The following is a 26,741-nucleotide window of genomic DNA, read 5'->3' as shown; positions in this document are numbered from 1 at the left end:
CTGACCAATAATGCAGTGGTATTTTTTACTTCCACTGACCACCAATGCAGGGGAATTCTTCTTGACCACTGATGCAGGGGCATTTTTACTTCCACTTATCAGCAACACAAAAACAGTCTTTACTCCAATCAACCGGCTTTTTTCACTCTCACTGATCCCCAAAGCAGGGGAATTATTTTATTCCTACTAATCGCCAATACAGGAGATCACTGATGTAGAAACATTTGTTACTCCAACCGACCTCTAATACCAGGGTATTTTTTTTACATCTACTAGCCACAGTTAGACCAGTAACTAGCCTGATGAACAGTTAACTGACCCTTAAATATTACATTTTAAGAACTCCATCTTAAAAAAATTTATTTGTGCCAAAACATTGAGGAAGATATTAAAGAGGAACTGCAGTCTGCTCACATAATTTATAATAAAAACATCTTTGCCATTCTGAAACTTCCCTCCAACCACTTTGCATATTATTTTATATATACTGCGATTCTGTACTTGTCTGATATGCTGCCGAAGTCTCCCTCCTCTGAGTCTGGCTGCATCCATTTTAAATGTGGGAAGCTGAAGCTGCTACCTGTTCACTTTCTGGATTTACACAGACACACAGAAGCATACCTCCAGCTCTGCAGCCTTGCAGCTCTCATTGGCCCTCTTATGACTCACCCCCCCTCCCTTCCTGGCAAACTCTCATGAGAGTGAGAGAGAGCTGTGCATGATGTCATAAGCCTAAGCTAATGACCAGAAAAAAAACAGGAAGTGGGCTGTATAAGGTATTTACTGGCAGAAAAAATAAAGTTTTACTATCCAAAGTTAAAAACAACAAGGGCAGAATATTTAATAGATGGAAAGATATAAAAATAAATGAAGGCCTGCTTTAAGTTATTTCACTATACCCCACTTGAAGGGCTTAATGCAATAGTTTCGGTATTCTGAAGTGTTTATATTTAGGTTCCCAAAAATAGGGTGGGCCCATCACCAGATTAGAGAAAAAGTTTATTTTACTATTAAAGGAATAAGAGTTTTTTTTTTTGCACTGTGGTAGTGATAGCATGGCAGAGCAAAATTGTTAATCTGATGTTTTTTCACTTGCATTTAGATGTGTTTATGCACATTTACATGCATATGGCGTTTAGAAGCATTTGTGTGTAAACTCATTCTGTTGGCTAGAATAATCATATATTATAGCCTTTAGAATAAATGTATGTCTAAAGCCTTGTACACACGATCGGATATCTGATGGAATCTAATCCGATGGATTTTTTCATCAGATATCCGATGAAGCTGACTTTCATCAGTCTTGCCTACACACCATCAGTCAAAAATCCGACCATGCCAAAACGCGGTCACGTAAAACACTACGACGTGCTGAGAAAAATTAAGTTCAATGCTTCACTTGATTCTGAGCATGTGTGGATTTTTGACCGATGAACTTCCACACAGACGATCGTTTTTTTCTATCGTTTTTTTTATCCATAGGAAAAATTTAAAACATGCTCTATTTTTTTTTACCGATGGAAAAAAAACGATGGGGTCCACACAGGATCGGTTTGTCCGATGAAAACAGTCCATCGGTCTGTGTACAGGGCTTTAGAGTGTGTGTTTAGGCGCGTTTATACTTGTTTAGGCATGTTTACATTAAAAAAGTACGAAGATGCTTTTCCAGGAATGTGTGCCTCGGGCAATTTTTGTTCTGCCCCTGAACGCTGCGCATAAAAAAGCACTAAAACATCCTCATGTGCATGGGCACATTAGCCAACATACAGGTGCATTTGGAAGTGGAAATTAAAAAAAAATCCAAAAACCCCTGAAAGTGGCTCTTTTTGTGTCCATGTACATGGAGCCTTACTCACAGTCGGTCTGGAGGGGAAACAATGCTTCTTTTCAGAATGTTGCCAGATCTGGTTTACTATAACCGGAACTTTCCCTCACTTTGCTACCCCTTCCAAGAACCTGACAGTGTTTGAGCTCTCTCTCTCTCCTTGGCCTATGTCCTCCCATTTTATGCAGTTTCCTCATCAGTCCTCCATGCTGCTTAGTGACTCTGACCTTTGTCCATTGGCTAGCTCTCCCTTAATAAGGGAATATTGACTAATCATAAGCAGAATGGACCAAATAGGGAACAGGAATTGATGACCTCGTAACACAATGTACAAGATATTTTCCTTGAGTTTATTGACTTTCAACAGTCTACAAGTCCTTGTTTTCTACAAGAATGATCTTTTTGTTTTCTACCATTTTCCAGTCATGCATTTTTGTTTCATGTTCTTTGGCCTTCCGATTGTACTGTAAGAAAAAATGATTTGTTTTTACTTTTCAAATATGACAATTATATTTGCATTGCTTCTTTTTTTTTTTTTTTTTACTCTGTTCTCTTATTTAAGTAAATACAATTCTAATTGTATAAAAATTGAAGCCAAAAGCAATATTCCTATAGAAACTTTAAGCGTCTTTTGAAAATTTGGCGTGCATCTAAGTATATAATATAAACAAGATAAAGTACTGTACTTCTTATCATGTAAATGTTTTGTCAATAACAGAAAAATTAACCATCCAAAAGGTCATAATGTACTGTAAATGGTGGTCCTATTTCCAGTTTTAATATACAGTCTTCTAAAAATACCTGCTCTATCAGTGGAAACATAATAATAATCCCATCCCAGTGGGTGAATCTGTGAAAGCTTGGGTTTAGACGCAGTGGACAGAATGATGCAAGTAGTTCTTAAACTGGGGAAAATAAGGACATCAAGTAGTGCAAAATATTACTACGGGGGACAGCTGTGGATGTAAGGTAGGTATTGCAACAAAACATTCTTCTTTTTTTGTTTAAGGATTTCTGCAGGAGTTCTTCTTGAAATACTTGGTACCCATAGAAACTAGGGGGGTACGCTAGCCACGTGGAGGAACAATGATTTTGTAAAACTACTGAGTATGCACAAAAACTCATCCATATCAGTTAAGGGCAGTAATTTTCCTATTTGCTCAGGGCTTCACTGGACAGCTTTAGCAAAGTGCCGCAAGGCAGACCATCAAGTTTTAGAATGCTGGTAGGCCATCCAAAGTAGTCAATGAGATGAATCATCTCCACCTCCACTACCTATGTAAAGACTACATTTAGAGAACTAAAATCTGGCAACGATCAGCCATAAGGGGCGCACCCACTGTTTACATTCAACATGTTCAGTGTGATGGACCTGACAGTCTCATTCAAGTATTTTGTTGTATAATTATAACGGAATTATAACGGATATTAAAAGTTGACAGAAGGGTAATATCACCTCTCTGTAACCCCTTAAACAGATTATCTATTTGATGAGTATCAGGTCACCTACTGCATAAAATTAAAGTACACCAATAATTTTTACCGGTGGTCCTTGGTAATCTTGGACTATGGTTATAAATGGCAGTTAATTTACTAAAAATAGTAAGTGATGGGATAGTTGTCTGCCATTGAACACTGTGCTAAGATCTGTGGTAGTTTCCTTTGTGAATCTACAACAGTTTACTGGAGTAGTTTGCAGGAAACAATTTTCTGACTATGGTCAGAAAAATTGACCATTAAAAATTTACCATTTCTGACTATGGTCAGAAAAATTGACCATTATCTGCAAAACCTAAAACTATTGCCAAAATATAAATGTATATTGTTTGTATTCATTCTACAAAGTATCCTCTGTGGAAGATGTAGTGCAGTAGTTTGCAGAAATGTATGTGTCAGGAAACATGCAAAAGAGAGGTATGCATTTATTTTTCTCCTAAATTGTGCTGAGTTTGCCTTTTCTGCAGACTTGTGCTTTGGGATCAGATATGCAGTAATCCACTTTAGAACACTGTTTATGTACCACAAGTTACTGTTCTTGTTCCAAGTTCATGGTGAAAAGAGAAGTTCAAGTGAGGTATTAAGCCGTAAAGTGGTTCTAAAGCCTAAATATGTTTTACTATAATGTATTCCCTTGCATTAAAGTAAAACAAATGTTTAGTCATCAGAATACCTCCTCATCCCCCCTTTTACTTACCTTAGCCCCTGACCCAGGGCTGTGCACATCTGCAACTCTTTCCCCCTCACTTCCTGGGCTCGTAGGCTTTGCTGAGGAAGCAAAAGCCCTTGGCTCCCACTGCTGTCAATCAAAGCCAGTCATGTGAGGACAAAAGCGGGGCCAAGTTCCCCTGTCTGTGTCTTTAGACACAGATGGCGGGGCTTGGAAAGGAGCATGCATGAGTGCCCCCATATTAAGTTGCTTGCTCTGGGAGCACTTGCTGGTGGGGAGGGGCCAGGGGTGCTGGTGGGGGACCCCAGAATAGGAGGTCTGGGGCCGTTCTGTGCAATTCCATCGCACAGAGCAGGTAAGTAAAACCTGTTGTTATTTTAATTTTTTTATATTTATAATCACTTTAAATTGTGTCATATAAACCACTTATTCTCCTATTTATTATATGATGTACTCCTTTATTACAACAAAGTATTTATCAGGTACCCCAAGGTTTATATTGGTAATTTACAAAAAGGTTTTAAACACCCCCTTAAGTTTACATTAGTACTTTCCTGGGCAAATACTTATGCTTTCAAAACAACCAAATATAACAAGTCTGCTTCTTTGTTTGAAATGCAGTACTTACACAAACTTTTAGACTAGCATTCTTAGTTTAATTTGACAAGTAGAAGTACCTTTTGAATGTTTCTAAAATATCCCTAATGTTGGCATTACACTAGATTATTGGCCAACTTTTACACAGCTTTCAACAACAATTGTATCTTTATTTCCAGTGAGTAAAAGTGCATATATCATTGTTAATGGGTAATATTCAATTAAAACCACCTCAGAACAGCTTAGAAAAAGGCATTTGGAGCATATATTCACCCCAGATTTTGCCAAAAATGCCAGGTTTATGATAAGTGGGCCGCTTACATTAAATAAACACATAGGCCCAGATTCTCAAAGGACTTACGACGGCGCAGCGCCATGTACGCCGTCGTAAGTCCTAATCTGACCCATCGTATCTATGCGACTGATTCTTAGAATCAGTTACGCATAGATATCCATTAGATCCGACAGGAGTAAGTCTCTTACGCCGTCGGATCTAAACTGCATTTTTTTACGACCGCTAGGTGGCACTTCCGTCGAATTCCGCGTCGAGAATGCAAATTAGCTAGATACGTGAATTCCCGAACGTACGCGCGGCCGACGCAGTAAAGTTACAACGTTTACGTTAGGCTTTTCCCGGCGTAAAGTTGCCCCTGCTATATGAGGCGCAGCCAATGTTAAGTATGAAATTTGAAAAAGTTACGTCGTTTGCGTAAGTCGTCCGTGAATGGGACTGGACGTCATTTACGTTCACGTCGAAACCAATGACGTCCTTGCGGTGTACTTTGGAGCAATGCACACTGGGAAATTCCATGGACGGCGCATGCGCCGTTCCGAAAAAACTTCAATTACGTCAGGTCACAGTAGTTTTGCATAAAACACGCCCCCCTGATCCAAATTTGAATTAGGCGGGCTTACACCGGCCGATTTACGATACGCCGCTGCAACTTACGGAGCAAGTGCTTTGAGAATACAGCACTTGCCCGTGTAAGTTGCGGAGGCGTAACGTAAATCAGATACGTTACGCCTGCACAATTTTACGCGGCACTACGTGAATCTGCCCCTGTATGTCTGTCTACGTACATTGTCTGAACTACCTAGCCCCCCCTCTCAAATGGAGGTAATGCCCCAAATACCTCACATATTCACAGCAGATTGTAAAAGAATGCTCAAATAATAATGTGTAACATTTTTACTTACTTGATGTTAACTTATACATTTACTAGGGGCAAAAGATAAAGTAAGAGCGATCAGCAACTTGCTGTGCAAAAATGCCCTATTTGTCTTTCTTCAGGTACCACCAGATGAATGGGGGGGATACCCAGCACCTGGAAAAGAAGGAGAAATACCCTGCCGAAGAATGAGAAGTGGCAGCTACATCAAAGCCATGGGGGATGATGACAGTGGAGACTCTGATACCAGCACCAAAATGTCACCACCCAAAGGTGCTAACCGGCGTGAAAGATATCGCAGGTCTTCAAGCGTTGACCATCCCAGAACCAAGTAGGAAACTCTCTTTTAACCATGTTCACACTGTCAGTGTTTCTGGTATTTTCACTGACAACATCTAGAACCCGTTGCTAAAGGGGTGAAACTAAAAGTGTTCTGTTGTTACTACGTCCATATGATACCAAATAAAATATTATAGTAAATATTACCTATTTTAAAAATAAAAAAGCTTTTCATGTCTTTTCACATAGGGGATTTCCCTGTGACTCACATTACCTAGATGTGATTCATTTATTTTCAGTAAATGTGTTTTAGGTGAAGGTTATGTATAAAAAAAAAACTCAAATTTCCCACTTATGTCGGCCCAGCACACAAAGCATACAGGCTGGTTATCCTATAGATAGAGGACATCAAAATATAATGCCCCAACCATTGCTGACCCCCAAAACTTGAAAGGAGACCTAGAAAAATACACCCAGCCAGACAGCCGATGGTCCAAGTCCATTATGAAAAACTTGCAGGGGCATTTAAGTTACTGTTTCCTTCACCAATATACTGGTAAAGCATTTAATGCAAACCCATTGCCTAATGCAAAGTAAATAAAAAACAAATACATTTTTATTACCAATAAAGTCAAACTCAAACACTAGTTTGGTTCTAAGTTGTTTTTTTATCCATCCCATGCATGGTCTTTTCTTCTATAAAAAGCCATGTTTAAATTATAGATTGCAAAGCTTAAAGCTCAACATGTGTTCACTCAGGGAAATTTAGTTAATGACTTGGTTCCCAATAGAGATTTATTTTTCTAACTGAAACATGGGATTCTAAAATATTTCTGTGCCGTAGTTACCACAGTGCCATTCTTATAATTAATCTTAAGTTTTGTTAGGAAAAATGATCTCCTCCAGATAGCCTACATCTATTACAAACATTTTTAGCAAGCTATTGCAGATATGGACCAGCTTGTGTTGATATTAATATAGCCCTTAGGCAGGCCATAGATTATGCACATTGCTCGATTCTCCCATCAACACAGTCAGTGTTGATGGGGGAATCCCTCTCGTGAAGCGATTGGGTTCTTCAAGCGAGTAGGCTGGGGACCGTCGCTGCCGGGAGAACATTATGATAATTGCCAGCGACTATAACTACTGGCAATAATCACATGCTGGTTGTACCCAAGTTAATCGATAGATAGGTACAATCAGCCTGCCCATAGATGGTTTGAATCTCAGCCTGTCCCTGTTGAACTGCCCAAGATTCTAACCATCTATGCTCAGCTTTACTAGCCCCTTGTCAAACTGACTGCCAGGTAGTGGGGTTTCTACTATGATGTACAGATCAAGCTTAGTGCAGCAGTATGAAAAGGGCCCTCACAGCCCCTGTATATGTGCATGAGTGTTAAGCTGGCCATACACTAGTAGATATTTGAACAATGAGAAACAAAAATTCTCAGTACATTCAATGACTTGATGAATGTACGGTAATTTCAAAATTTTGTTTGCTTTTAAAATGAGATTTTTGGAATGAATGCACTCTCTCAAGTAAAAGCCGGATACACAGTTAGAAGTATGTTTATTCAAAAATGTTCAATGCTACTCAATTTTCAAACATTAATTAGATCCCACTAGAAAAGCGAACACATGTTCTTAACATGAACATTTTGGAACAAAGTTCTACTAGTGTATGTAGTGTTTGGCCAAATTTAATATTATTATATTATTATTATTATACACAATTTATATAGCGCCAACAGTTTACGCAGGCTTTACAACGTATAGGGGGGACAGCACAATTACAGTACAGTTCAATACAGAAGGTACAGGAGGGCCATGCTTGTAGATCTTACATTCTAAAGGGAGGGGGTGGTATAATATCTTCTTTGCAAGGGATGCCTGTTTTTTTTTTTGCATATTAATCAGGGGATTTACCCTAAACTGGGTTTTTAGTCAAGTGGGGACTAGACACAGGTAATGTTAACACAGATTTTATTAGCAATAAATATTTTTAAATAGCCAGTGTTATTATCCTCTCTTTATTTTGCATTGGATGAATAGGTAATGAATAAAAACTACTCCTAATTTATTAGTGTCAGTGGTAAATTGCACACATTCATCCATAAGTACTGTATATCATCTTCTCGGGATCCTGGTTGTGTTAGTAAGCATTGAGTTTTAAGCCAAAATCCAAGAATTAATGAAAAAAAGATACCATTGCAGTGAAGTAACCCCCCAAAAATAAAAGCATACACTCTGAGAGGGTTTAATGCTTGTTAACACTAATGCCGCGTACACACGGTCGTTTTTTTATAACTGTGCATGCGCCGTCCGTGGGGGTATCCCAGTGCGCATGCTCAAAATTAACCTGGAACAAGCCAATGCTCACGACGGTGATGTCATTCTATGCAAATCCCTATTCGCGAACGACTTACGCAAACAACGTAAAAAATTCAAAATTGTACGCGGGAACGATGGCCATACTTAACATTGAGTACGCCTCATAACAGCAGCTTTAACTATACGCTGGAAAAAGCCGAACGCAAACGACGTAAAAAAATGCGCCGGCCGTTCGTACATTCGTGGATCGCCGTAACTAGCTAATTTGCATACTCGACACGGAATTCGACGGAAATTGCAGCTTAGATCCGACGGCGTACTAAAACGTACGCCTGTCGGATCTAGCCGAGATGCCGCCGTATCTTGTTTTGAGGATACAAAACAAAGATACGACGCGCAAAATTTGAAATTACGCGGCGTATCAAGAGATACGCCGGCGTAATACCTTTGTGGATCTGCCCCACTATTTAAAATGACCGTGTGGGGGGAAAACGTTGTTTTATGTCTTCTGAAAAACGACCAAAAAAAAATTCGAGCATGCTTCAATTTTTTATGTCGTTTTTCAAAACGTTGTTTTTTGTGTCATAAAAAATCACTGTGTGTAGCTAAAACGATGTTTTTAAACCCGCGCATGCTCAGAAGCAAGTTATGAAGCAAGCTTGAATGGAACAGAGTGCCGCCGTACGTGCTGAACGTAACCACGCTTTGCTAGAGCATTTTGAAAAAACAATGGTGTGTAGGCAACGTCGTTTTCTAAAATGAAGTTTGAAAAACTTTGGTTATTTTTTTTTCATCACAAAAAACGACTGTGTGTACGCCGCATAAGGTTTGAGGAATAATACATACCTAACTTCTCAATCCTGCTATTGACCCTGCAGTGCTATGGACCATGTGTGCAATGAAAGAAGCTTCAGAGGACTGGTTGCACAGATAGAGGAAGCTTAATGGAGCAAGGGCGAGTTATGTAATACACCCTATTCCTCATCCCCTAGAGTTAACAAGCATTTGTTTTTTGTTTGGTAGTTGCAAAAAAAGGACTTTAATCATCTACCAAGTGCCTAACGGCATATAAGCTGGTAACAGCATGGTGGGGAAATACACTGCTCAAAAAATTAAAGGAACACTTTTGAATCAGAACTCCTGGGATATTGATCTGGTCAGTTAAGTAGCAGAGGGGGAGGGGTGTATACAGAGGGGGTTGTAAATCAGTTTTCAGCTGCTTTGCTGTTAATTGAAATTAACAACAGGTGCACTAGATGGGCAACAATGAGACAACCTCCAAAACAGGAATGTTTTTTCAGGTGGAGGTGTCTGACATTTTTTTCCCTACTCATCTTTTCTGACTGTTTTTCACTAATTTTGCATTTGGCTAGGGTCAGTGTCAATACTGGTAGCACGAGGCGATACTTGGAACCCTATAAAGGTTGCATAGGCAGTCCAACTCCTCCAGGATGGCACATCAATACGTGTCATTGCCAGAAGGTTTGCAGTGTCTCCCAGCACAGTCTCAAGAGCATGGAGGAGATTCCAGGAGACAGGCAGTTTACTCTAGGAGAGCTGGACAGAGTGGTAGAAGGCCCTTAACCCATCAGCAGGACTGGTATCTGCTCCTTTGTGCAAGGAGGAACAGGATGAGCACTGCCAGAGCCCTACAAAATGACCTCCAGCAGGCCACTGGTGTGAATGTCTCTGACCAAACAATCAGAAACAGACTTCATGGGGGTGGCCTGAGGGCCCGACATCCTCTTGTGTTGTCTATGCTCACTGCCGGACACTGTGAAGCTCGATTGGCATTTTCCATTGAACACCAGAATTGGCAGGTCCGCCACTGGTGCCCCATGCTTTTCACAGATGAGAGCAGTTTAACCCTGAGCATATGTGACAGACGTGAAAGGCTCTGGAGAAGCCGCTGAGAACTTTATGCTGCCTGTAACATTGTTCAGCATGACCGGTTTGGTGGTGGGTCAGTGATGGTCTGAGGAGGCATATCCATGGAGGGACGCACAGACCTTTACAGACTACACAATGGCACCTTGACTGTCATTAGGTATCGGGATGAAATCCTTGGACTCATTGTCAGACCCTGCGCTGGTGCAGTGGGTCCTGGGTTCCTCCTGGTGCACGACAATGCCTGGCCTCATGTGGCGAGAGCATGCAGCCAGTTCCTGGAAGATGAAGAAATTGATACGCTCACCTGACCTAAATCCAAAAGAACACCTCTGGGACGTTATGTTTCCGTCCATCTGGTGCCGCCAGGTTGCACCTCAGTCTGTTCAGGAGCTCAGTGATGCTGTGGTCCAGATCTGGGAGGAAATACCCCAGGACACCATCCGTTGTCTCATTAGGAGCATCTCATGATGTTGTCAGGCATGCATACAAGCACTTGGGGGCCATACAAACTGCTGAGGACCATTTTGAGTTGTTACAATGAAATTTCAGCAAAATGAACTAGCTTGCTGCATAATTTTTTCACTTTGATTTTTGGGGTGTCTTTGAATACCGCCCTCTGTAGGTGGATGATTTTCATTTCCATCAAATGACGTGCCATCCTTTCATTCCTAACACATTACCCAGTCCATATCAGTATAAATATCTAGCACAAGATTTTTGCCCATTGAGATCTGATATGTTTTCAAAGTGTTCCTTTAATTTTTTTGAGCAGTGTATATACTTACAGATCTTCAACCATGACTATGGGGATACCAACCTGTATGCCTGTGTTCTGGGGTTAATAACAGTAGGATATTAATAGTTTTTTTTTCTTTTATTGCCATTAGAGCTCTCATCACACCTTTGCATACACGTTAATGCACAAGTTAACTTTTTTTTCTATGCATTGCTTTAAGGCAGCCCATTCACTTAAAATTGATTTTAAGGGCCAATTCACACTAAGAACTGCATGTGACTTGCACAGCAACGCTGTGCAGTTCCTGGGTGATTTCAATGCATTTCTGTGCAGTGCAATTTCAGCTCTATTAATTTTGAATGGGCTGAAGTCGCATCGCACCAAAAGGAGTGCATGCGCTACTTTTTGAAACGCATGGCAACCACATTGCATGGTACTTTTGTACAATGCGATCCGGTGAGGGCAAACGCACTGTGTTTGTAACCTGCATTTGGGATGTCCTTAACTTTGCACTGACCCCCAGAGCAGATCGCAAGGGCAGTGCGATTGGATTGTGGTGTGGAAAGTCGCATGGGAAAGAGGCTTTCCCACACTGCATTCTAGTGTGAACAGGCCCTTGGCAAGCCTTAATGCATAAAAAAAAACATACCTCCACTTTTTTTTGGTCACCACAGCACATGACAAGGCATAGAGCATTCATATAAATACATTGTGGTGCAATGAAGGGCTGGTGCTTTTTATTGTACTTTAATCAGCACTTTAAAACACATACACACTACACGTTGTATCATGTTATTCTAATTATAACTAGTTGTAGGGAGTCTCTACATCGCAACACCACATCCCAATAAAGTTAATATAGACAGATACAGATATCACAGGGCTTTTTGTGTGTCTAACAAATAGTATGCCAACACTTCAGAAAATGTAAATTCACTTGTTTAATAATACATCTCAGTAAAATAGAACAGGTGAATATTCAACATAAAAACAGTGCAGTCTGATGAAGCTGTACAATAACTTCCCCTGGGCTACCGTCCCTGTGAGTACGGCCTTTTCTGGCATTGGCAGCTGAGACCAATACCCTTTTCTTTTCTTTTACAAAGTTGTTTATTAAAGTTTTCAATTAGCGTATACAGCACAATATAACAGTGCCAACAATTATTTGTACCCGATACCTTTCCTAAAAGAGATACTAGTAGAGATTCTATCTAGTGATGTGAAAGAATTCTCTTCAGTGGCGGCTGGTGCTCAATTTTTTTGGGGGGAGGGCGCAAACGAAAAAAAAAAATAGAAAAAAATTGCAGCCTCATTGTGCCCATCAAATGCAGCCACTGTGCCATCAATTGTCACCACTGTGCCATGCCATCAAATGCAGCCGTTGTGCCATGCCATCAAACGCAGCCACTGTGCCATCAATTGTCACCACTGTGCCATGCCATCAAACGCAGCCACTGTGCCATCAATTGTCACCACTGTGCCATGCCATCAAACGCAGCCACTGTGCCATCAATTGTCACCACTGTGCCATGCCATCAAACGCAGCCACTGTGCCATCAATTATCACCACTGTGCAATGCCATCAAATGCAGTCACTATCCCATCAATTATCACCACTGTGCCATGCCATCAAACGCAGCCACTGTGCCCCTCAATTGTCGCCACTGTGCCAATTGTGGCCACTGTGCCAATTGTCACCACTGTGCCCTTTAATTGTCGCCACTGTGCCCATTGTTGCCACTGTGCATGTCGCTGTGCCCTTTAATTGTTGCCACTGTGCCCATTGTCACCACTGTGCCCATTGTCACCACTGTGCCCTTTGTCACCACTGTGCCCATTGATGCCACTGTGCCCTTTGTCGCCTCTGTGCCCATTGTCGCCGCTGTGCCCTGTAAAATGCACTTACCTTACTCCTTCCACGTCCCTCGATGTCTTCTCCGGCTTTGGTGACTCTTCAGCCAATCAGGTTACCGATAACCAGAATCGGGGAACCTGATTGGCTGAGACGGCCGTCAGTCTTATCCAAGGAATAAGACATCCGGGAGCCGAGGGCTATACTCGGAAAGCCTATCAGAGCCGCTGACTCTAATAGGCACTTCCGCACAGTCAACCAGCTGCCGTTATTCAGGTGGCCGGCGCTCAAGTTCCGGCCATTTCTGAAAAGACCAGCGGCAGCTGGCAACAATAACATACATTCATGCAATGCATTAATGTATGTTATTAGACTTATTAGAGGGGGCGGCACTCCAGCGCCCTCTATGGACGAACTGCCACTGATTCTCTTATATGTCAGCTATTGCCATAACCTGAGGCAGTGTCCATCTTTTTGAAGGACTAGTGCTCTGCTTGGATAGGTTCAGTCGGTGTCACTTTTATATCCTCTGCAACCTCCTTAGAGAAGGTATTTACCTTTTCCTGTTGAATGGAAGCACACATATCCACTTTACGGGTCTTCTGAGGAATCTACTGTTATATCTGTAAAACACATCATGTTTCTACCATGATCCACTTATGAATGTTTGGAAGCGCTCCTTGAGAACAACACAGCAGTGGCATACTGTAGCGTACTGTATTTGAATATCTGTGTTTATTATATGTATGCACTGCTGTAAAATTTCATAAGACTGCCCTTAAAGTATTACTAATGGTAAAAAAAAAATTGTTTTGGATAGTGGTAAGGATTTAGAAACCCTGTCATTTTTTATTGCTGTCTGTGCCCCCATTAAGGAGATCCCCCCTCTCGATTTGTCCTGTTTACCATTATCGTCAGGGCCGATCCTCCCTATACGCACACTACACAAGCTGCATAGGGCCCCGCCACTTACTCGAGGCCCCGCTGGCCGCTGGGAAGCATGGAGTGTGTGTCTGTTTAATAACCCAAACAATGGCCGCCCCCTGGCCGGCGCTGCATTCGTCACTCTCTACTAGTATTCAGACGTCAGTGAGTCAGGTGACGTTGAGTGAGACGGCCGCCGCTATAACTTATGGGAGTTGTAGACTACAACTCCCATAAGTAATAGCGGCGGCCGTCTCAAGCGACGTCACCTGACTCACTGACGTCTAAAGAATACTAGAACTACGGCCGGCGCCGCATTTGTCACTCACTACTAGTATTCAGACGTCAGTGAGTCAGGTGATGTCGCGTGAGACAGCCGTCGCTATTACTTATCGGAGTTGTAGACTACAACTACAACTACATAGCAGAAATCAGTTTGAATCAGTTTTATCATTAGAAACATTGGACTCCTGCACATTTTTTCTTGCTCTGACCTGGCCTATAATATTTCTAATGTAACAAATATGCTTATGTTCAGGCATCATATGGTGCCTATGAGTATCTGTATTAAAGTTTATTATACCCTAAACTTTTTTCTTTAGTTGTTTTGGATTTAGTGGGGGAAGAATAATACTCCTGTCAGATTATTTTTTGTTCTCTGTGGTGTTGAGATTTCCCTTCACTTCCTGACTTGAAGAATCAATAGGAAGTAAGGGTGAGTCTCTCCTGATTAGAATTTCTATCTGAGACAGTTGTCCCTGAAAGACTAGTCCCGATTTGATGATTTTTCTCTAACTTTCTGACTTAGTAACAGTGCTCATCAGGACAAATAGAGGGTTCAATCTCCTTCAGAATGGGAACAGACAACTATAAAATCCTGGCAGAGGAGCTAACTCGTCCCCACTTCTTCCCTACTTCAACATCTGTTCAAGCATAGATATACGTGAACCCTTGTAAAACCCAGTTTATAAATATAAATAAATATAAATAAATATATATATATATATATATATATATATATATATATATATATATATATATATATATATATATATATATATATATATATATATATATAAAATATATATGCACACATACAAAAACATTATAAATACCTTTTCTATAAGTGATCATATATTCTATGTTCTCAGCTGCATAAGGAGCTTGAAGAAGTGGGGGTGAAGACACACTGGAGATAATAATATAATCCTGACACTTTAATAAACTCTGATTTGGCCACATCTCGAGTATGTCGTCCAGTTTTGGTCACCAATCCTCAGGAAGAATGTGCTGGAGCTGGAGAGTGTCCACAGAAGGGAAACAAAGCTAATACAGAGCTAAATTACGAGGAACGATTACAAGCACTAAATTTATTCTCTCGTTAGAAGAGATGCTTGGGAGGAGTTATGAAAGTGATATACAAATATCTCAATGGTGATCCCAGCATAGAAAGAAAACCATTCAGGGGAGTGTAAAAAGACACGGACCACTCAAAGAGATTGGAGGAGATGCGATTTAAGCTTAAGCTGTGAGGGGGGTTCTCTGTCAGGACAATAAGAATATAAAACTCTCTTCCACAAACGGTGGTGTCAGCAGGAAGTATTGGTAGTTTTAAAAGACTTTTGGACATGCATCTTAGTGAACTCAATATACAGGGATATGGGAAATGATTATTGGCATGAACACACATACACCAACTACACAGGTTGGACTGGATGGACTAGTGTCTTTATTCAACCTTACCAACTGTGACTGAAGGCACAGCTCGTTCTCAACCCTTGTTACTAATGTTTAGTGCTTCCTAAAGCCTAAACCGATTTTGCTGATTTTTCAAGTGGAAAGAAATGATAAGAAAACAGATACATTAATACTAAAACACATTAAAAATATCTCCCTTAGACCCCTTTGCTGACTAGACGTTGACTTTTATTCCCTAAACCTATTTCTTCTGTCTATTTTATTGTATATGGGTGGTAATCTAATTTAAGCATTTTTACTATCTATTTTTTTACATTGACTCTTAATACCGAAACATGTCAGAGCTGTACTAGTTCTGTCATCCCATGAACTAATATTCAGCAGTCTCACTCATAAAATCTTATTCATTCTGTAATTTTGACCTGATTAAATTAATTCCATTCAATCGTGAGGTAAATTAAAAATACTGTGTCAGTTATTAAAGGCTTAAAAAGGTGTTCAGAACATTTAAAAACTGGTAAGCATAAAATGATATGTCATAGTTTAATACTACAAAAAGATTGTAATCAATGGATTAAACCAGTGCTTTTTAACAAAGTTGCCATTATATTGTACATAATGTAGATGACAGTAGGTCTAAAATGGAAATATCATATGTATCTTTTTTGGTGGGTTTTGGGCTCATAGTGTGCTTTGTTTAGATCACTTGTTGCTCTGTTTAAATTACAATTTTCAGATACAGATATCAAATTTGTTAGGTTTAGATGGAGAGATATTAGTACAACTGTCAGGATTTTATTGATACCTGTATCACTGTTAAGCCCCATACACACTTTGTCCGACCAAACTCACGTTGAAATTCCGACGGAATTCCATCTGAGTAAATAAGAGCATGTTCTTTATCTTAACTCCGATGGAATTCATCAGAATTTCGGATGAAATTACTCCGATGGGGCATACACATGGTTGGAATTTCCAATGGAAAAAGTCAGTTGGACTTTTTTCATCGGAAATTACGATCGTGTGTACGGGGCTCAAGGAAGATTCACTCTCTTTATTTGTCCTGGTGATGTTTTTACCGAAAGTGAAATACAATCTAAAGTTTGAGTGGCCACCAGGACAGAAATAAAAGACAAATCTTCCAATTGGAACACTTGTTGTGTTGACACTGGTGACAATCAGGGATTGCACTTACTTTGGAGGCATTCCCTCCCATTTCCTGTGAAGTCAGCAATTGTAGGCTCTGTGTTTTAGACTGGCCATACATTATACAATTTCCTTTTACCATTTAACTTTAGATTTAACAAAACCATATAATATGAGGCTAAACCTAAAAAAAATAAAATTGTATGCAATCAGACAGGCCCTTGCACTACAAACTTGAAGGCAAATCTAAAGGAAAATGAATACAAAAAAATTTATAATATGTGGCCAGCTTTAGGGTCCTTTCACACGTCCTGTCAGTTTCCTGTCAGTTTCTTTTTCTGCTCCGTCGGCTCAGCGGGGATCCCCGCTGAGCTCTCGGCGGATAGGGCGGTCCCCGCACACAGTGCAGGGACCGCCCTGTCTCAGCTCCGCTCTGCCCTTTGGGGAACCGGATTCAGACGGACCGTGTGTCCGTCTGCATTAGTTTCGTTCCGCCGGACGGAAGAAAAATAGGGTTTTCTTCCGTCCGAAAACCGGATCCCGACGGACGCGGACGCTAGCGGATGCTCCATCCGCTAACGGACGCGTTCCCATAGGGATTCATTACAAGTCCGTTAACGGACTTGTAATGAATGGACAGGCGGAACGGACATGTGAAAGGGGCCTAACTCAAAAGATTTCTTTATTATTGTTGGGTGTGGTCCAAAGTCCAGAGCACTAACTGCAAAGTGCAGTAACACAGAGCAGCTGGTGAGATTTTTCCTGACTCAAGTACAAGACAAGTTTTTGACCAGTACAAGAAGATTTGATGAGCTGCTTTTGGTGCTGCACTTTGTATTTAGTGCATTGCGCCTTCCACTCTTTTACTGCACTGACTTCTATGGATGGAAAGCGATTTGACATCAGCAATTTACATCATTAAGGTTTTCTGTACATGATAAAAAATTAGATGTTGCATTTGACCCTTTCCTGCTTGTATTAGTTTCCTTTTCTCATCACTCTTCACTAGGTTTCCATGTAAGCGATATTCTGACTCATGTTTCTGTAACTGTCCCAGCTGCTGCACTACACCTAAAATTCATCAAAGGGGACACGGCTATGGTCTCTCCATCACGGGTCAAGTAAGTATAGGAACTGCATGGTTTCTAATGAGAATGATGCTTGGGAGATGGATGGAATGCTGGTGGGATGCATGGTCCACCCTATCCTTGCTTGCATTTTGCATAATCACTGTTTTGTATGGATTGCAGATATACAGATGAATGATTTAACAAAGACATTGGATTCTTCTTCATTTGGTTGGAATGTGTATGATATGAATCTGTGCAACACTATGACGATTTACTTGAATTTTTTATGTTCATCTCATTCTTGTACAATTTGATGAAAATCAATTTATGTAATTTACTTGACTTCTTTCATTATACGGGAACCTATAACTAAGAACATATGGATACTTGTAGGCTTAAAACAGATATACCTCTTATATGTATATTGAAACCTCCTAAAAATCCTTTGATGTATGAACCTTCATACAATATTGTTGCTTTTTGAATAAAATAGAATTCTTTAACCACTTCAATCCCAGACACTTTCACCCCCTTCTTGCCCAGGCCAATTTTCAGATTTCAGAGCTGTCACATTTCGAATGACAATTACTAAGTCATGTAACACTGTACCCATATAAAATATGTTATCATTCTTTGAGACAGAGCGTTCTTTTGGTGGTATTTAAAGCACTTCACTTCATTTTTCTGATATGTGCCTGCTGTACCATGTATTTGTATGAGAAAGTATCCTGTTTGTATTGCTTCCTTTATGTGAATCTCTGGTGTTGCTGCTATTCCTTCTGCTTTCCTATTAAAAACTGACCACACTAAGCAGGAAAGCACACCATAGTAAATTTTATAGCTACAGTATGCTGGGAACTCAATGTACAGGGGTCCCCAAGTTACAAACATCCGAGTTGCGAACGACTCCTACTTATGAATGGGGTCCGAGTGACGGCACTGCCGTGTTAGTGAGGAGCTCCAAGAATCCTGCACTCCATCCTTAGCCATCCATGCACATAAATGCTGAAAAACAACCTAATTACCTGCCAGCCCGTTCCTCTCTATACCCTGCTGTGTCCTGTGCCTGTATTGCAGAGATTCCGCCCGTGACGGTTCAGGGAAACATCGATCCTGCACACCCACGGCCGCCGCCATCTTCCTGGCCTGTGCCTTGCTGGAGTGAGCCATTCCTGGCCTGGCTGCAAGTTAAGGGGCCTCCTCGTTATCCTGCCTGCCCATCCACAGGCCTGGTACAGTCCGGTGGCCTGCTGGGCCACTAAAACCGCCCGTCGTGGCCGCGGCCTGGTCTGGCCTAGTGCGGGCTAGTGAAGCCTGCAGATCACCGCTCTTTCCTGCGCCGTTGCCCCGCAGAGGTTCACCGAAGCCAGCTTGGTACTGTTCCTACAGTCCCTTGGTACTGTTCCTACAGTACTCTCCTCCAATGATCAGGCTTGTCTTGACATGCCCCAGCTGCACAGCCATCCACTGGGAAGTTCAGTGGGCTGCTGCTTCTCCTCTCCCCAGCTCTTATGCAGCTGAGAACAGAGGGAATGTGATCACCTATAAATAAGGGAAACATTTATTTATAATGTTTTTTTTTTATCTATACAAAAATGTTTTGCCTTTCATTTCTATTTTAAACTGAATGGGTTGTTTTACAAGGTGATCATTTACAATCAATTTGACTACTTGCTGCTCGGTCACAGTAGAATTACTGGGACCAGGTGACAGCTGTAGGCTCAGCAATGTAACTAAACATTGAAGGCTTGCTTCTGGGTTTGAACATAGTGTGATTTTGTCAGCAGGTGTTAGCCAATGCTTTATGGCTGAGACCTGCTGATCAGCTGTGGCCAATCACAGTACAGAGTCCTGTGGTTACAAACACACAGGACTCTGTACCCAGAGCAGCGATCGCGCCAGATCTCTTAATGAAAGCAGCACACATTACGCTTGTTAGGCATGCAGTTAACCCCTGGTTGCACTTTAATGTTAACCCCTTCCCAGACAGTGTCATTGGTATAGTGACAGTGTACAGTATTATATATGATCACTGACAGTCAGTTAGTGTACCTCCAGCAAGGGTCTGTTAGTGGCAGTTTGTCCACCACACTATCACAGTTCCTCTACTAGTTGTAGATGCTATAACTTTCATACAAATCAATTAATATACACATTTATTTATTTATTTTACCAAAAACATGTAGCAGAATACATTTTGGCCTAAAAAAAATTCACTGAATATCAGTGCTACCTATCAGTGCCAACTATTAGTGCCCTTCAGTGCTGCCCATCGGTGCCACCCATTAATGCCACCTCATCAGTGCCCATCAGTGCCGCCTTATAAGTGCAGCCTATTAGTGCTTCCTTATCTGTACCCATCAGTGCTTCCTTATCTGTGCCCATCAGTGCCGCCTTATCAGTACCCATTAGTGCAGCCAATCAGTGCCCATCAGTGCCGTCTTATTTGTGCCCATCAGTGCCGTCTTATCTGTGCCCATCAGTGCTGCCTTATCAGTGCAGCCAATCAGTGCCCATCAGTGCAGCCTTATCAGCACACATTAATGAAGCCTCATCAGCGCACATCAATGAAGGAGACAAATTACCTGTTTGGAATATTTTATAACAAACTTCAAAACATTTTTTTTTTTTCAAAATTTTTTTTTTTTTTTTGTTTAGCAAAAAATAAAAACCCCAGTAGTGATTAAATACCACCAAAAAAAAGTTCTATTCGTGTGAAAAAAATTATAAGAATTAAATTTGGGTACAGTGTTGCAATTGTCATTCAAAATGCAACTGCACAGAAAATACATTTGGCTTGGGCAGGAAGGGGGTTTAAGTGCTCAGTAGGCAAGTGGTTAATTTGTTTACACACAGTTGTCAATTTTATAAGATATTCCTCACACACAGCAATGGCATACTTAGAATTACACCCAAAACACAATCTGCTACTCCTCCTCGTATGGCAATACCACATGTTCTAGACTTTTTCACTGTCTGGGCTGATTATGTACTGGACATTTTATTTTGTGTATTACACAAATCAACTAATTGTGCCCAAACCAACTATACTGTAATATTCACCTATCTGTGAGTGGTCAGGGAATAAAGCTTAGTGTAGCGTCATCTGCAGTAGTCCCAGTTCCCATAAGTCAAGCAAACCTAACCTACTGGTACATGGCTGCCCCCAGAAATGCCATGTCCACTGGCCTGGTGTCTTGAAGAAAAGTAGTCAGCAGTATGTGCAGATGGGTCAGTTACATAGTTGATAAGGTTGAATAAAGACAGAAGTCCATCCAGTTCAACCTGTGTATGTGTGTGTGTTCATAATAATTTTCCATATCCCTGTATACCCATCCAAGAGTTTTTTTTAAACTAACAATACTTCCTGCTGAGACCACCGATTGTGGAAGTGAATTCCTCATCCTTACCGCCCTGACAGTGAGAAAACCCCTATGCAGTTTGAGGTTAAACCGCTTCTCCTCCAATTTCATTGAGTGACCATATCATCTTACACTCCCTGAGGCTGAATAGTTTATTCCCTATGCCAGAATCGCCATTGAGGTATTTGTATATCGCTATCATATCGTCTCTCTAGCGTCTCTTCTCCAGAGAGAATATGTTTAATGATTGAAGTTGTTCGTAACTGAGGTCCTCCAGTTCCCTTATTAACTTTGTTCAATTTAGAGACATGTCCGTGAACGGTCAAGGCAGCAGGTGGAAACATGATCAATAAACAGGTCAGAGATAGTATAGGTTGCAGGCAGAGGCAACACTGCACTGGTGTGGTGGTGATCAGAGACACTGTAATTGGTGTGGCAGTGATTAGAGACACTGTAACTAGGGTTGCGTTGATCACGGACACTGTAATTGGTGTAATGGTATTCAGGGATACTGTAACTGGTGTGGCTATGATCAGGGAGACAGTAACTGGTGTGGCTATGATCAGGGAGACAGTAACTGGTGTGGTGGCGACTATGGACAATATGACTGGTGTGGTGGTGATCAAGGACACTAACTAACTGGTGTGTCAGTAATCAGGGACAATATGACTTGTGTGACGGTGATCAGGGACAATATGACTGGTGTGGCGGTGATTAGGGACATTGTGAGTGGGTGGCAGGAAATAAAGACACTGAGTAGGTTATGGTGAATAAGAACACTGCCTGGTACGTCGGTGATTAGGAAAACTCTAAATAGGTGGTGGTAATTATGGACACTGTGAGTGGATGGGGATAATTAGGGACACTGTGAGAGGACTACAGTGATTAGGGACACTTCACTGGTGCCACGGTGATTAAGGACACTGAATGACTGGTATATATATATATATATATATATATATATATATATACACTCAGAGGAGCACAAAAATAAACATATAACTTTAACAGTTGTTATCTATGCCCTTTTTTAAAACCCAAATTCAATTATGGCAGCAATGTGTAGTATTATATTCCCCCTAAAGATTTCAGTAGTCGCACTGTTGTTAATGTCATCACATGACCTTCAGGAGGGAATCAAAGAAAATTACCGAGTTAAACCTTACTTTCGAGCAACGCAAGACCATTTTGAAGTGGTATTGTGAATTGGAAAATGTGTGTGAATTTCAACAACAATGAGGACTTGGAAGTTTGGAACAGAACCACCAACACAACTAACAATCGCACAAATTTGCGCTAAGTTAGAATCCGATGGCACTGTGTTTGATGTGCGCAAGCAAAGATTTGGGAGGCGTCACACAGCAACAAGTTCTGCTACTTCGGATATGGTGTTGCAACAGTTTACATGGTTACCGCAAACGTCTGTCAAGCAATGTACACGTGAGACAGGAATTCCCTCCGTGTTCCCTGGACTTAACACCTCTAGATTTCTATCTGTAGGGAACAATAAAGGATGTGGTGTACCATAGAAAAACCACCTACACTGATTGCACTATGGGAAGAAATTAAAACATCATGCAGAGCATTTCCTGTGGACACTCTAGTCAATGTTGTTCATGCAGTAGTTTGCCAAAATCAAACATGTCTGGATGCTAATGGTGACCACTTTAGGCACCTAATGAAATTGCATAATTCAAACATGACTTACAACTACTCTTTTGATGTTTATATAAATTGTGTAATAATAAAATTTTCATGCATATATTATCCATGTTGAAGTGTGTATATTTGGGCTCCTCTGTACAGTGCCTTGCAAAAGTATTAACCCCCCTTTGGCATTTTTCGTGTTTTGTTGCCTCACAATCTGGAATTAACATGGATTGTTTGAGGATTTGCATCATTTAATTTACAGAACATGTAAGCCCACAACTTTGACAATTTTTTTTATTGTGAAGCAAACAACAAATAGGACAAAATAACAGAAAAAGTCAATGGGCCAGATTCTCATAGAATTGGCGGCGGCGTAGTGTAAGTCATTTACACCACGCCACCGCAACTTACTGGAGCAAGTGCCATATTCTCCAAACACTTGCTCCGTAATTTGTGGCGGCGTAGTGTAAATGGACCGGCGTATGGACGCGTAATTCAAAGGGGGCGGCTTGTATTCAAATTAAGCGCGCCCCCGCGCCGATCGAACTGCGCATGCGCCGGGTGGAAAAATAGCCCAGTGCGCATGCTCCAGCTCACGACGGAAAACGTCAATGACGCCGACGTGAGCGTCATTGACGTAAAGTCGTATTCGCTGACAACTTAGTAAAACGACTTAACCGACGGAAAAAGACGACGCTGACCCGACGCCATACTTAACATGTCATACGGCGGACTGGCGTAAGGTTACCCCTCATATAGCAGGGGTAACCTTACGCTTACGGAAACGACGTAAACGACGACGACGTGGCGCAAATTCGTTTGGGAATCGGCGTATCAGGCTCATTTGCATAGTGAAATGAGAACTGAACGTAAACGCCACCTATCGGCCAGTGTCGAATTACATCTAAGATCCGACGGTGGAAGTGACTTACACCTGTCGGATCTACGCCGTATCTATGCGAAAATGATTCTAGGAATCATACGCATAGATACCCGGGGCCAAAAACAGAGATACGACGGTGTTTCCTGAGATACACTGTCGTATCTCTTCTGAGAATCTGGCCCAATGTGCATAACTATTCACCACCCTAAAGTCAATACTTTGTAGAGCCAAGTTTTGCAGCTATCACAGCTCCAAGTCGCTTTGGATAAGTCTCTATGAGCTTGCCACATCTTACCACTGGCATTTTTGCCCATTCCTTCTTACAAAACTGCTCCAGCTCCCTCAAGTTGGATGGTTTGCACTTGTGAACAGCAATCTTTAAGTCTGAAGACAGATTTTCTATTGCATTGAGGTCTGGGCTTTGACTAGGCAATTCCAACACATTTACATGTTTTCCCTTAAACCACTGAAGTGTTGCTTTAGTGTTTGGGGTCATTTTCCTGCTGGAAGGTGAACCTCTGTCCTAGCCTCAAATCACACACAGAGTGGTACAGGTTTTGCTCAAGAATATCCCTGTATTTAGCACCATCCATCTTTCCCTTAACTCTGACCAGTTTCCCAGTCCCGACTGCTGAAAAACATCCCCACAGCATTATGCTGCCACCACCATGTTTCAGTGACGGTGTTCTTTGGGTGATGTGATGTGTTGGGCTTGCACCAGGCATAGTATTTTCTTTGATGGCCAAAAAGATAAATTTTAGTCTCATCAGACCAGAACACCTTCCTCCGCACATTTTGGGAGTCTCCCACATGCCTTTTCGCAAACTCAAAACATGCCATTTTATTTTTTGCTGAAAGTAATGGCTTTCTTCTGGCCACTCTTCCATAAAGCCCAGCTCTATGGAGTGTATGATTTAACCTCCCTGGCGGTATGATTCTTTCCGAAAAAACATGCTGAAAGCGGTACCATTATTTGCAAGGAAATTTGGCGTTTTATATTATAGGTCTGTAATTTTTAGAAATAACTCACTTAAATCTGACCAAACAAGATTCTAATAGGCATCCCGGGTATGACATTTTTTTAAAAACAAAATTATAAATTATAATATAATAAATAATTATAAATAATTATAACAAATAATAATATAATTATAATAAAAATTATTCAATAATGTAATCAAATTAAAATCACTGAAATTTGCTCAGTTGCAGAATTGTTGCTGTCATTATTTTATTTTTTTTATGACGAATTTTCCCACAAATCGCTATCGCACAATTCTGCAAGTGATTATAATTTATTATCGCTGTTTTTTAGCTGATCTAAAACCATTTTTGACATAAAGGGACACTTTTGGTTGCTATGGACAATCTACAGTTTGCAGGGAGAAAGAAACGTTTTTATTATATAACATGACATGCATGACACAGGACAGACCACTAGGGACAGGGGGGGTGTGTTTTTTTTACATACAGTACTGTAATCTATAAGATTACAGTATACTGTATGTAAGGTGTTTGTTTACGTTTTTGAATTTGGCGCCGTTCTCCGTCCCCGTGCGTCGTAACGTCGCAGGGAACGGAGATCGGCGTCACACGGAGGCACTATGTGAATCGAGCGAGGTCCCGCTCGCTCACACAGCGCGGTGGCATCGCTGGATCCAGGGACAAGGTAAGTAAAAAGTGCCTGTGGATCTAGCGAGGCAAGCCCGAGACTGACTCGGGGTTACCGATCGTAGCAGGAAAATCTAACCCCGAGTCAGTCTTGGGAACACCGCCAGGCAGGTTAAATAATAACCTCTTAATAAACAACATATAGAATTGATAGTACCATCATCCTGAAGATCAATTGGAATAGAAATAGGGCTTAAGGGACCCCAAAGACCCAAAAGTCCAATAGAAAAAGCCAGAAAGTGGGGGGGGGGGGCAATAGGACTGTGGCGGTATAAGGTGAGCAGGTAGACTCAAAGGAGCAATTATATTAAAAAATATAAATAAAAAGATATAAAAAAGCATCAAAACATAAACAATAAAACAAACAATAAATCGTAATAAACAATTAACGTGACCAGCCATGCAGATCACCGAGATTGGGTTGTCCCCAAGAGGGAAGATCACGGTGAAGATGGGGGTCACGCAGTAGGGGGTCTCAACTAGTTTTGCAACTGAGTTGAAGACTGCTGCTGATGCCAAGTGCTAGGCTCCACCTCCATTCTGACACAATCCTCTTTCTCCTCCTCATCCTCTTCCTGTGTGATAGGGGGCAAGTAGGAACACTGTCTGGATAAAGGGGGCCTTGAGAGGTAAGGAAGTCCTCCTCTTCCTCCCTCTGTTCTGCCTCAAGGGCCCTGTCCATTATTTTGTGCATTTATTTTTGTGCTCCGACAGGTGACTAAGAGGGACAGTCTCACTGATGCATGCACTGTTACCGCTCACCATCCGTGTTGCGTCTTCAAATGGTGACAGGACAGTGCATGCATCCCTGATCATGGCCCGGGGGGGGGGGGAAACCCAAGCTCCCTTGACCCTGTCCTGCTGCCACATTGGCACAGATACTCATTGATGGTCCTCTGCTGCATGTGCAGCCACTGCAGCATGGCCAACGTAGAGTTCCACCTGGTGGGCATGTCACAGATTAGGCGGATCTTGGGCAGGTTGTATTCCTTTTGGAGGTCTGCCAGCCGAGCACTGGCATTATATGACCGTCAGAAATGCACACAGAGTTTCCTGGCCTGCTTCAGGACATGCTGTAAGCCTGGGTACCTGCCCAAGAACCGCTGCACAACCAAGTTAGGGATATGAGCAAAACAGGGCACAAGGGTCAGTTGTCCCTGTCGCAGGGCGGAGAGGAGGTTGGTGTCATTGTCGCAAACCACCATTCCTGGCTTAAGCTGGCATGGCATCAACCACCTCTGAGCCTGCCCCTGCAGAGCTGACAGAACCTCTGGCCCAGTGTTGCTCCTGTCCCAAAGCACACCAGCTCAAGCACTGCATGGCATCTCTTTGCCTGCGTACCTGCGTAGCCCCTTGAACGCCTACGGAGCACCGCTGGTTCCGAGGACACATCAGCACAGGAAGAGGCCTCAGAGGAAGAAGAAGAGGAGGGGGTGGAGGAGAGAGGTGTGTCACAACCAGTAGTAGCATTTTGGAGGTGTGGTGGCGGAA

The 26,741-nt window shown here is 41.6% G+C and overlaps 1 protein-coding gene across 7 annotated transcripts in view; it reads left to right on the top strand.

Moving 5' to 3' along the window:
• The window catches only part of DLGAP3 (DLG associated protein 3), a 626,246-nt gene that overhangs the window by 357,820 nt on the left and 241,685 nt on the right, over positions 1 to 26,741 (top strand). For 4 of the 7 annotated variants that reach the window (XM_040337293.1, XM_040337292.1, XM_040337296.1 and 1 more), the window contains 2 exons: positions 5,881 to 6,089; positions 17,624 to 17,735. The exons of 1 other annotated variant lie outside the window; for it this stretch is intronic. In XM_040337293.1, the coding sequence (XP_040193227.1) occupies positions 5,881 to 6,089; positions 17,624 to 17,735 (321 nt within the window). The remainder of the gene's footprint in view (positions 1 to 5,880; positions 6,090 to 17,623; positions 17,736 to 26,741) is intronic. 2 more of the 7 variants (XM_040337294.1, XM_040337298.1) reach the window with 1 other exon arrangement.

The sequence above is a fragment of the Rana temporaria genome, chromosome 2 (assembly GCF_905171775.1).
Source record: "Rana temporaria chromosome 2, aRanTem1.1, whole genome shotgun sequence".
Taxonomy (NCBI): Eukaryota; Metazoa; Chordata; class Amphibia; order Anura; family Ranidae; genus Rana; species Rana temporaria.
The sequence above is the reverse complement of the archived record's forward strand: the minus strand, read 5'-3'. Positions and strand labels throughout refer to the sequence as shown.